This window comes from Pteropus alecto, unplaced genomic scaffold, assembly GCF_000325575.1.
Source record: "Pteropus alecto unplaced genomic scaffold, ASM32557v1 scaffold326, whole genome shotgun sequence".
NCBI lineage: Eukaryota > Metazoa > Chordata > Mammalia > Chiroptera > Pteropodidae > Pteropus > Pteropus alecto.
In genome coordinates, this window is record NW_006438873.1 from 1,375,737 (window position 1) to 1,387,246 (window position 11,510).

Here is an 11,510-nt window from a genome sequence, read left to right on the forward strand (position 1 = left end):
GTGATTGATAGATTGGTAATGCCTGCTCTGGGTGCAGGAATGGCCTGAAAGAAAGAAGCACCCCATGTCTTTGCTCTTCTGATGAACGGTCTTAAAGTAGTAGGTAGAGCTTTGCACTGCAAGGTCAGGAGGCCTAGGTTGAGCCCCAGCTCGGTCACAGAGTGCAGTTTGACTCTGGCTGAGTCAATTTAGGACTCAGTTTTTTTCTATGTCAAGCAGGTGATTACTAACAACACCTCAAAGGCTGCTGGGAAGCTTTGAGAAACTAGTACGTATAAAGCACTAAGCATGTTGTAAGTAAATATGACATTACATTAAATGCTGATGAGAAAAGGGGGAAAGAGAGAATGTGGGGGTCTGAGTGAGGAAGGGTGCACACGGTCAGTACCAGCTGAGCACTATGTCCTCTTCCCTGGTGGTGCTGCCCTCCTGGGCGGCTATCCTACCTCAGCTGTCTTGAGCATCCCAAACACTGGGCTGGGGGCAGTCCACTTGAGGGAAACTTACCAGAGATGAGCGTAAAGGTGACAGAGTAGATACCGCCACCACCACCACTGCCATCCCTTCGAGGGGAGGGCTCTGGCCCCTCAGAGGAGCTGATGTCCACCTGGAAGCGAACGGGCTTCTGGAAGACGGAGGGGCCACCACTGGCCTTATATTCAGCCCTGAAGCTGGTCTGTGACAGCACACTGTGACTCAGGCTGGGGATCTGAGGGAGGTGGGGGACACATGGAGGATTGATTCCAGTGACCTGATTCTAGGGAAAGGATAACTAACCCAACTACCATGGCTATCCAAGGAACTACAAGTCCCATCAGCCACAGGTGCAAAATAACAGAAAAGCCATTGGGAGGCCCCACTGCCTGTTGTGACTTGTAGTTTTCTCTGTCCTACGAAAAACAAGGTATAGGAGGAAGGGCTGAGCAACTGAATCCCAATGTAATAGTAGGGAAATGGCAAATCATCAATCCTTAAGGGACGCTAATTTGTGGTAACTGTAATTCAGGATCCTATTTACCACTTCCAGGCCCCAGGGCACAATAAACCTCTCCTGCCTCCTTGTCCCCACAATGACTAAACCCAATTCTGACTGAAAAACTACAAATCCCATGAGGCACAGGAGGAAGGCAGGCCAGTCTTAAGGGGGTAAACCCCAGGGGCTGCTGGGATTTGTAGTTCTATGGTGGCCAGGATACTAGGGACCCAGGCCCCTCACCGATAGGAAGGCATGGACAATGTCCGCTTTGATGCTGCTGAGAGGTTTGTCCTTTAGCACGAGAAATATTTGTTCTTCTTTGTCCAAAGAGATGAAGTTACCGAACCAGGAGCGTTTTGCCAGCCTGAGTGGGAGGGGATGGTTGGAAGAGGTTCAGGAAGGGGCTGAGGGAATGAATTTCCCCTCCCCGCCTCCACCCGGTCTCTTCTCTTCCCCGTCACACTCACTCTGGAGAGGACTCTGGCGTCAAACTGGACATCTCCTCAGCGGTGGGGACTGGGGGAGAGTGGGGAGAAGGGGTGAGCATGGTCAACACTCGTTCACCATCTTCGTGTCCAGCAGTTCCCTTTAACTAGGGGGTCCAGACCCAGTGCCTCTTCATCTCCCGGTAACTAAACCTCAAATAGCATGCTGACCCGTTAGGCCATGCCCCCTATGGGTGGGGCTTGCTTGCCATGAGCCAATGGGAAGGTGAACCAGAGCTCCAAGGGCCGCATCCTTCGGAGGCGGAGGCCGAGGCCCCATCTCCTCCTCCTCTCCCTACCACCTGCAACTGTGCTCACAACCCACTCTTCTAGGATGTGGGAATCTGGGTCCCCAGCCCCCTCCTGAGCGGACTAGGATGTTAGCCCCCAGCCCCTGTTCTCCTAGGGACCCCGTACCCTGCATCTTGCGCCGGTGAAAACGAGGGGAACCCAGGAAGCTGTTGCGGATAGAGTTAAGACGACTCCTCCAGGCGGCTCCCCCGACGCCACCACCGGGGCTTGGGGGTGGTGTTGTTCCTGGGGTCCCGGTGGGGCTGGCCCGGGGCGTGTGCAGGGGCGAGTGCAAGGGGGTCCCCCCAGAGGAGCGCGGGGAGCCTGGGGGACCAGGCAGGGGAGTGGAGCGAGCACTGGGGGGCGGGGGCTGCTCCCCGGCGCCTCCACCCCTGGGGCCCCGAGAAGGCAGAGTCTGCGTTTTGGAAGTCGGGGAGCCCCCGCCCCGAGCCTCATCTCCAGCTCCGGGCTCCGGTGAGAAGGAAAATACCGGACTCTGCGGAGGAGTGGAGGTGGGTGAGAGGATGAACTACAACTGCCGGGAGGCTCTAGGGGTCCCCCACACGCACTTGGGCAAGCGGACCCCAATGCATTCTGGAACTTGTAGTCCAACTAGTCCCCTACTTCCCCAAAACAAAACAAAACAAAACAAAACACCATTGTCGGGGCAGGAAGTAAACCCAGCAGTGACTGGCATACAGTAACCACTCAATTAGTTAATGTTAGATGAGTAAATGAACCCCTCAGACACACTGAGAACCCAGCCCTATGGAGGTGGAAATGGCCAGTGGCCTAAAATACTACCAAGGCCTTGGGTCCTCGGCCCTTTACGGTCAAGGAGGCAATGTCTCTAGACTTTACAGGAACTGTAGTTTCTGCTGTTCAATCTCTGCTCCACAGTGTCTTTACCCGCCTTACCCCTTCTCCATTCACTGGAGACTTGGCCTTACCCTGGGGCTGCTCAGAGGGCTGGAGGACAGACCGGTGGAGGCTCCACTGACACTACGGGATCTGTTTCCAGGATAGATTAAGAAAATCAGGAGGGAGGGTTCCAAAAGGCTCAGCTGTCCTCTCCCTTCTACACTCCTTCAAGATGGAGATATTGGGCCCACAGAGGGCAGGTGACTTGTCCCAATCACACAGTACCTTGGAGGTGGGGATGGGGTTAGAATCCTGAACTCCCTCCCCACCCAGGACTAGCTATCCCGTCCAAGGAGCAGGGTCCCCACCTCTGGCTGTGTTGGGCCATTTCCAGGGCCCGTCGGGTGGGCACCGGGGAGCCGCCACCCCCGGCATCTGTGATGCTGAGGACTTCCATGGACTTCCGCTCTGGCCGCCGCTTCCCGTGACGGCTCAGCATAGGGGAGTCCACACGCTTCCGAGGGGGGTCTGAGGGCCAGTCAAGAGACTGATTTGTCCAGCTGTACATGGTGCTCAGACAGATGGGGAAACTGAGGCCCAGAGTGGGGAGGGTTTTGACAAAGCAAGTCAAGGAGTCTGCACCCTGAGGCTCAGGTCCTGTAACTCTATCTTCCCTCAGGAACCTGGGGCCTGGACTCCCAGCCCTGCCTGCTCACCAACATCATTCCGGGGAGGCAGGTCCTGGTCCTCACAGCTGGGATACCGCTCTTTCCGATCCAAAAGCAGATAATATATCATCTTTTCTTGGTTTTCCCTATGGGTGGGTAGCAGAGGATTGAGGCTAGAGGTCAAGTCCCAGAGGTGGTCTCGTCCCCTCCCTGCAGCTGTGGCTCTCTGGGGGCTCAGTCCACCCAGTATCTCTGTATATGGTTCCAATTTCCTGGTATCAAAGTGGTTCATTCCTTTGTCTTGGTGTACATCTCAGCCTACCTCAATAATAACAATAATAATAATAGTGATAATAATATTTAAAATTTGATCACTTACTCTACGTAAGTGTTTTAGGAGGCACACTGTCTAAGTCAGCCTCAGTATCTATTCATACTTTTTGTAATTGTTTATCTTTTTCCCGTTGGTCCCAAGGCCCATTGTAGTCACGGTTCCTCTAGGAACAGGTCCCCGGGGAAGTTTTAAGCCATGCCCCATCTGGAGGCCTGGCTTGTCCCTGCCAGTGGTCTTGAGAACCTAGATCCCAATCACCACCTCTCAGAGGGATACACTTCTGGCAATTTTGATTATGGACAATTTCAAATATGCCCCTGCTGTCTACATGTATTTCCGCGGGGGTCTTACTCATCGCTGCGCAGCTCACGGTGCAGCCGCTCCCGGTCCCTGAAGCAGCCCAGTGAAGCCATGCTCTCCAGGACGTCGGGGTCCAGCTCTCCATTTGATGGCAGGCTCCGCATGGCCACCCGGCGGCCTGGGGCTGGCTCCAGGCATGGGTCTGGCTCGTGTTTCCCACCTCTGGGGGGAGAGAGAAACATCACAGAGAACCTGGCATTTGGGACTCTAGCCCTCTCTTTCATCTCCGACTCAGGGGTCCTGGGTCTCAGCCTGTCCCTCTCTTAGGAACCCAAGAGTCCAGGCCCCATCCTCTCCTCCACCTGTGCCCTCTTCCCCTAGAACTCAGAAGTCTGAGTCCTTAGCCCCTCCTCACTCAGGGACCTGGGCCTCCCAGCCCCTAGCCGGCTCTCCTGCTTTGGAAGCCCTTGATATTTGAGCCCCTGTCCCTTTTCCCCCAGGGGACCCCTGTGTCCAGTTCCCCCATACTCACAGGTACCAGGGATGTTTTTGAATTTGCTCCAGCTGTGAGGGGAGTGGGTCATAGAGAAGCAGAAGTGAGGTCGTATGATTCACAATTGGCCGTAAGGAAAGCTGATGAGGTGGTGTTAGGGGTCCCTAACTGCGCCCCCTACCCTCCCTGTAAACACATGCAGGACGACGGCTAAGGTCTCCCCCTAGTGGCGGCCGTGTGCATTGCCCTGCGTACGCGCAGCAGTCTAACTACTCTGGACCGGCCTGGCTACATTTTCCACACGCTCAGTGGCATCCAGCCCCTGCCCGCGCTGCCCCCGGAGGGCCGGTGTGTGCATGATCCCTCCGCTTAAGGGGTCCCCCGTCCCCTTTTGGAGTGGCATGTTTGCAGGACTTGGGGCTGAGACTCAGGCAGCGACTCCCCCATGACTCCCCTCGGGATTTTACCTCATCACCCACTGTCCCCATCCTTGTCCTGGTCCCTCCAACTCACACTAAGCCTCTTCTCCGGCTCTACTTCAATCATCCCCCTCAGGAGGCTCTGGCAGTCTGGAGGAATGAAGTGGGGCATGTGGAAGACGCCCCGTTTCACCTTCTCCAGCAGCTGGCGGAGGTTGTCATCATCGAAGGGTAGAGCCCCCTGGTGACAAATGACCAGCCACTGTCCCAAGTCCTCCAAGGGCTCCTGGCAGCCTCATTCCTTTCAGGGATCCCCCTATCCCTGGGGACTATCCCACAGTTGTGTGACTGAATGCTCACCTCCAGGATCACCCCCCACCTTCCTGTTACCAGTTAAATATTTGGCAGACAATTTTTGGAGTGAGGATGGAACTTCACATTCCAGGCTCCTACCAGGCAGGATTGTTCTAGAAATGGAGCAGGAGGGGTGAGGGGCACCTTACCACAAGCAGGGCAAAGAGGATGACACCACAGCTCCACATGTCAGCCCGGCGGCCATCATACTTTTCCCCCTACAAGGATGTAGGGCCAGCCATGAAGCTCCCCGCTCAGCCAGGCTCTCTCCACTCCTTTCCCCTCCACCTGCTCCTCACTCACCTTAATCACCTCTGGACACGCATAGTGGGGGGACCTGGGGGAGAGATGTGGCATGAGCTTCTGACCGGCTTCTGGCCCTCTCCCTGAGACTCAGGAGGCTAGGCCCCCGACTCACCCACAGCTGGTCTCCAGCAGGCTGTCCCCCACCTGCAGGGATGCCATGCCAAAGTCTGCAATGCGAATGTTGTTCTTCTCATCCAGAAGCAGGTTCTCGGGCTTCAGGTCTCTGTGGCTGAGACAGATAGCTGGGGCTCAGGCCTCTGCCCTTCTCCTAGAGGCCTAGACCCCATTCACCATCTCTCAGAGGGGACACTTCTGGCAACTTTGATTATGGACAATTTCAAACACGCCCCAAAGTAGAGAGAAGAATATAGGGAAGTACTCGGTACCCATCACCCGGCTTGATCGATTATCAGCCCAGGGCACATCTTCTCTCACTGATGCTCCTACATATGCTCTCTCTCCCCCACTAAATTATTTTGCAGGAGACCCCAGACGTTGTATCATTTTATCCACAAACATTTGAACATGGAGGAAATGAGATATTTTGGGGTGAGCAGGGCTGATATTGATCAGGCTCTTTAAATATTGAAATATTTCTATACTGAATAATAAAAATAATATTGCCACCACCCCAAGCTTGCTACTGGTCCCTCCCTCAGGAACCCCTTCCCCTGGGGCCAAACTCCTCATGGAGAGTGGGAAGTGGAGCCAGGAGATTCTATAGTTTCTGTTGAAAGTGGTCAGAACCAGGTTGCACCGGTTGTTAAATATGTTGACTATCGCCCCCTGGAGGTCAGTATTTTTAATGTCAGGGGTTTGACACTGTCTTTCCAATACGGGGGTGCTGACAATTTAAATGGGCTGCCTTTTTATCACCCAGTTTTAGTCCCAAGTCTGAGTGCTTCCACCCTGATCCCTACCCATCCCCAATCCCCATCCCAGAGAGAGAGGGGTGCAAATTGATGAGGTTGGAAGATGAACCAAAGGCATCTATTTTGCACTGTACTCATAAAAATGCTGCCTATTTAATAGCTTTCTTTGAGAGCTGAAGGCAATTCAGAGAGCAAAAGACAATGTTTTCCTATGGGCGTTCAAATGCAAAAAATGAACCTCAAACCACACATCCCACCAAATACAAACATTAATTTGAAATGGATCCTAGGCCTAAATGCAAGAACTGGGCAAAGATTTCTTAAATGGGACAGATAAAGCATGGACTGTAAAAGCAAAAAAAATCAACAAAATGGAGTTAATTAAAATGTAAACTTCTGCTTGTCACAAGACATTATCATAAAAATGCAAAAGCATGTCACAGACTGGAAAAAAAATACTTGAAAAATATACATCTGATGAAAGATTTGTTCCTAGAATAAATAACTCTTGCAACTTAATAAAGTAAACAACTAATTCAATTAAAAATGGGTAGAAGATCTGCATAGACATTTCTCCAAAAAAGATATATAAATGGTCAGTAAGCACATGAAAAGATCTTCTGTGTCATTAGCCATCAGGGAAGTGTAAGTCAAAACTGCAATTAGATCCCACTTCACACCCAAAGATGGCTATAATCAAAAAGTCAGATAATAACAAGTGCTGACGAGGATGTAGAGAGATCTGGACCCTCACAGAGTGCTGGCGAGGATGTCCAATGATACAGCCACTTTGAAAAATGGTCCAATACTTCCTCAAAAGGCTAAACATAGAGCTCCCATTGGACCCAACAATTCCACTCCTAGGTATGTACCTAAGAGAACTGAAAACAAAGATACACACCAAAACCTGTACAGGGATGATCATATTTCCACATTATCCATAATAACCAAAAGGAGAAAGAACTAAAATGTCCATCAACTGGTGAATGGATTAACAAACATTGTCCATCCATACGATGGAGTATTACTCAGCCATGAAAAAGAATGAAGCACTGACACCGGATAAACCCTAAAAACGTTCTGCTAAAGTGAAAGAAGCCAGTCATGAGAGACCACATATAGTTAGGTTCTATGTCTAAGAAATGTCCATATTGGTAAATTCACACAGACAGGAAGCCGATCAGTGGTTATGCCCTCACCAGATAGAGTAGCTGTGGCAGAAGTCCAGTGCCGATACGATCTGGCGGAAGAACTTCCGGGCCTCCTTGGGAGTCAGTCTTCCCTTCTTTACTAGGTAGTCGAACAGTTCACCTCCAGAGACATGCTCCAGAACCAGGTACCTAAGGGACATGGAGGGGGCAGAGGGCTGGACGGGGCATGTGGGGGCCCAAAGACCTGGTCTCCCTCTTCCATCCGTGCCTCGACCCTAGCACAAGATCTCAATCCCACTGGCTCTGGAGGCAGAGAATCCTAATTCCCATGAGTCCCTGGGAAGAGGAGACTCCAATTCCCATGACTCTCCTGGAGGAAGAGATTCCAATACCCATCATTCTCTGGTAGAGACTCCAATTCCTATCAGCCATTGGGAAGTGGAAACTTAATCCCCATCAGCCCTGGGCAGAGACACCCCTGTCAACTTCAGGGGTCAGCATTTTGACTAATAGTTGTCATCAGGACATAAGGTAACTTCATTAGAAGCTGGAGGACAGAGATCCCAATTCTCCTAGGCCCCTAGGAGGTAAAGCCGCCCGTTTCCATCGGCTTCTGGAAAGCCATAGTTTCTGAGCTGCAGATAATGGAATTCTCATCTGTTCTTAGGCAATGACATTGCAGTGTACACTACTTCAACTTCAGGGAAATAGACTCCAATCCCCATCAGCCCCTGAGAGGGAGAGACCCTAATTCCCTTCAGCCTTCGAGAAGCCAAAATTCAACTCCCATCAGCCCTGGGCAGCAGAGACTTGTAGGCCAACTTCAGGAGTATTAACACTTCGACTCTTAGTTGTTTCAGGAGATAAGGCAACTCCTTTAGCACCTGGAGGACAGACACTCCCAATTGTCACAGGATTCTGGGAAATAAAGATAACCCATAAACATACACCCAATGGCCCCTGGAAAGCCAAGCCTCTTATTCCTATAAGCCTTTAAAATGAATAAACACAAATCCTACTAATTCTTGGCAATAATGAAGGCTACGTGCACCAATCTAAGCCAACATCTGTGAAGCAAAGGACTACAACTCCCATCAGCCACCTGGATTTTTTCTTTTTAGGACTCTAAATCCCATGAAGCTCTGGGAGGTTAAAATTCTCACTCCCAGAAGCCCCCAGGGCCCCTGGCGTGGGAGCTGTAGCTACTGCCACCACACCTGGGAGCTCTTGGGGACTACAATTCCCACTAGCTCCTGGGTCTAGGGCAGCTTCCTGCCTGGGGACACCTGCCTGAGCATCTGATAGGTGTTGGAGTCAGTTAATCCTGGGGACTGTGTGGTGGGGGCAGCAAGGCCATCGCCTCTCCTGCTGGCCAGCCCAGCTGTCCCTTGGGTCACCAGAGTGCAGACAAAAGCCTATTGTCTGAAGCCTGGACAGCTGGACCCCACCCCCGGCCTTCATGGGGGGTAACTGACTCTGAGATAGGGACTCAGAACTCCTGAGGAGTCTCATTGTTGGGGTGTCCAGTCATAACGCCCAGAGTTATATTGGGGGAGCAGGCGGTCCCTAGTGCTTCAGATTGGGGGTGTGGTAGGAGGCAGGAGTCCCTGGGCCTTGGGCTTGGCTAGGCCCCATTGTCTTAGCAAACAGGGACAGGGCGGATGGGGGAGTTGGGTCTGGCCGAGGCACCCAGATTATCCAGTACAGAGTGTTCCTTTGGTGTAGTGGGGTGCACGACTGGGGCTAGGGAGTAAGGGGAAGGATCAGCCTCTGCTCACTCTTGGGGAGGCTCAGGCTTGGCCATCCTGTTGCTGGGGCACGTTCAACCATCAGCATCAGGTCAGGTCAGGGTAATGTGTGTGTAAGGGGTGTCCCTGTGTGGTAGGGAGGGGACCGGGCCTTCTGTGGCCTAGCAGGGAGACATCAAGTTTTCCCACAACCCCCCACCCCCCACCTTGTTTCCGAAAAGGTCCCGCTCTAGGAAGTTGGGGAGGGCACATGGAGGGGCTGGGTGTCTATAAATACCTACAAATATTTCTTGTTCTCGTAGACGTCATGGAGCTTGAGGACGTGGGGGTGCTCGATGAGCTTCAGGATGGCGATCTCCCGCTCCACCTGGGGCAGTGAGGTGACAAAGGAAGGCAGGGCAGCACCGCCTCTCCCCCCCATTCCCAAAGATCCCCCTTCCCCTGAAACACACACACACACACACACACACACACACACCTTCATCAGTACCGATTCTGACAGCTTCTCCCGGTTCACGATCTTGATGGCGACTTTCTGGCCCGTGATGCAGTGGACCCCGAGTTTAACCAGCCCTGGGGGAGCACGATTGAAAGGTGGGGTGTGCTGTCAGACCACCCTTCCCCACTCTGGCCAACTCTCCCTTGCCACCTTGTTTCCTCCTCCTTCTGGTGGCTGTTTCACAGGGGCCTGAATCACCCTGACCTGAACTCCTGGGGGCCAACAGCTGCCATGCCCACAAGACACAGTTCTCTCCCTGCTCCCTATTGCCTGATTCTGTCCCTCTCGATTGTCCATCTACCCACTAGTCTTTGTCTCCACTGCCACCCTGATTCTCACCCTAATTCTGTCCTTCCCCGGTGGCTGTGTAGGTTCATCTCCCCACAGTCTTTCCTCACTGTCTCTCCATGGTTTTGTCTCCCTTAAGATGCCTCCTTCAAACCTCTCTCTGTCCTTCAATCCATCACTTCCTTGAGTTTTTTGCACTTCAGTCTTCTGGAGACTCCATGTCTCCCAAGGAATATAATGCCATGTTTGCCCCCTTCCCAGACCATCCCATCCGTCTCCTCCCAAACCCTGACCTTCCAATCCCTTTCTTTGATTGGCTTTTAATACCAGCTGTAGCTCAGAGCACGCAAACCGCAAATATATGCCGACTCTCCAAGAGAAACCCCAAAGCCACAGATCCAGGAGTCCAGGCCCCCAGCCTCCTCCCTCAGACTCCAGCTCCTCCTCCCTCAGACTCGGGGTTCAGCCCCTCCTCCCTCAGACTCGGGGTTCAGGCCTCGTCCTCCCCATAACTCAGGAATTCAGGCCAGCAACACCTGCACATCTGGAGGTCTGACTCTCTCCCCTCCTACCTCAGGCCCTGGCCCTCAGTTTCATAGAGACCCTGGGTCTGTCCCTGGACCTCTTGCTCAGGACACCCCTCACTCGGCAGGAAAGAGGCCATGTCTGGTGGCAAGTGTTTAGCAACAGCAAAGGATGATCCCCTCCACAGCCACTGCTGGGGGATTTGCCTCTTGCATCTTCCACCTCTCTGTTCCTAGTACCCACACTGAGCGAGCATGCTTGGAAGGGGGAAAATGCTACAGACCCCATTGCCCCGGCCTCACTCCCTGTCACCCCAACAGACAACCCTCCAAGGCCTGAGGACAGTGCAGAGGGAAGCCGCTCCCTGGGCTCACCCCTGTTTGTCCGGCGCCTCACCTCAGCCTGCGGCTGTACTGCACCAAGGACCTCTGTTCCTCTGCCACCATCCCATGCCACTGTCTCCGCTGCAGGCTGGCCTCCCTTCCCCACTGCTGCCAAGCCCCTCCAACCTCTGCCAGGAACCAGGTGGCAGCCCTTGGCCCCAGCATTCTCCAGGAGTCCAGGCCCCCAGCCTCCTCATCTCAAGGACCTCAGAGTCTGAGCCTTCTCCCCCTTCCATTCTGGAGATGGGGCAGTCTAGACCCCAAGTCCCTTTTCCAGTGCCAGACCCAGGGCTCTGGGCAGCCAGCCCCTGCCCCTTGAATACCTGTGAGTTCCGCCCTCTGCCCCCAGCTCCCCCTGCCCACGCCCCAAGTGTCCCCTCCTCTGGCTCACCTGTCTGTCCTTTGCCCAGCGTCTTCTCCAGCCGATAGGGGCCCACATACTGGGCGTGTTGGGGTGGGTGTGGGTGCGGGTGCGGGAGGTGGTAGGCCGGGGAGCCCCCGCCTCCCTCCTTGGCCCCAGACGACATGGTGCCCTTGGTCCCGGCCCGACCGGTCCC

The 11,510-nt window shown here is 53.5% G+C and overlaps 1 protein-coding gene across 1 annotated transcript in view; it reads right to left on the reverse strand.

Annotated features, from left to right (window-relative positions):
- BRSK1 (BR serine/threonine kinase 1) overlaps window positions 1-11,496 on the reverse strand; it is a 14,343-nt gene extending 2,847 nt beyond the window's left edge. Inside the window, exons 1-17 of the mRNA XM_006915950.3 lie at window positions 11,345-11,496; window positions 9,737-9,831; window positions 9,540-9,625; window positions 7,559-7,699; window positions 5,600-5,716; window positions 5,485-5,518; window positions 5,331-5,399; window positions 4,922-5,068; window positions 4,448-4,479; window positions 3,967-4,137; window positions 3,330-3,427; window positions 2,982-3,141; window positions 2,703-2,763; window positions 1,879-2,248; window positions 1,444-1,492; window positions 1,217-1,340; window positions 508-709 (exon numbers count right to left, since the gene is read on the reverse strand). Of these exons, the coding sequence (XP_006916012.1) occupies window positions 508-709; window positions 1,217-1,340; window positions 1,444-1,492; window positions 1,879-2,248; window positions 2,703-2,763; window positions 2,982-3,141; window positions 3,330-3,427; window positions 3,967-4,137; window positions 4,448-4,479; window positions 4,922-5,068; window positions 5,331-5,399; window positions 5,485-5,518; window positions 5,600-5,716; window positions 7,559-7,699; window positions 9,540-9,625; window positions 9,737-9,831; window positions 11,345-11,480 (2,092 nt within the window). The 5' untranslated portion in view covers window positions 11,481-11,496. The remainder of the gene's footprint in view (window positions 1-507; window positions 710-1,216; window positions 1,341-1,443; window positions 1,493-1,878; window positions 2,249-2,702; window positions 2,764-2,981; window positions 3,142-3,329; window positions 3,428-3,966; window positions 4,138-4,447; window positions 4,480-4,921; window positions 5,069-5,330; window positions 5,400-5,484; window positions 5,519-5,599; window positions 5,717-7,558; window positions 7,700-9,539; window positions 9,626-9,736; window positions 9,832-11,344) is intronic.
- Window positions 11,497-11,510: the final 14 nt, after the last annotated feature.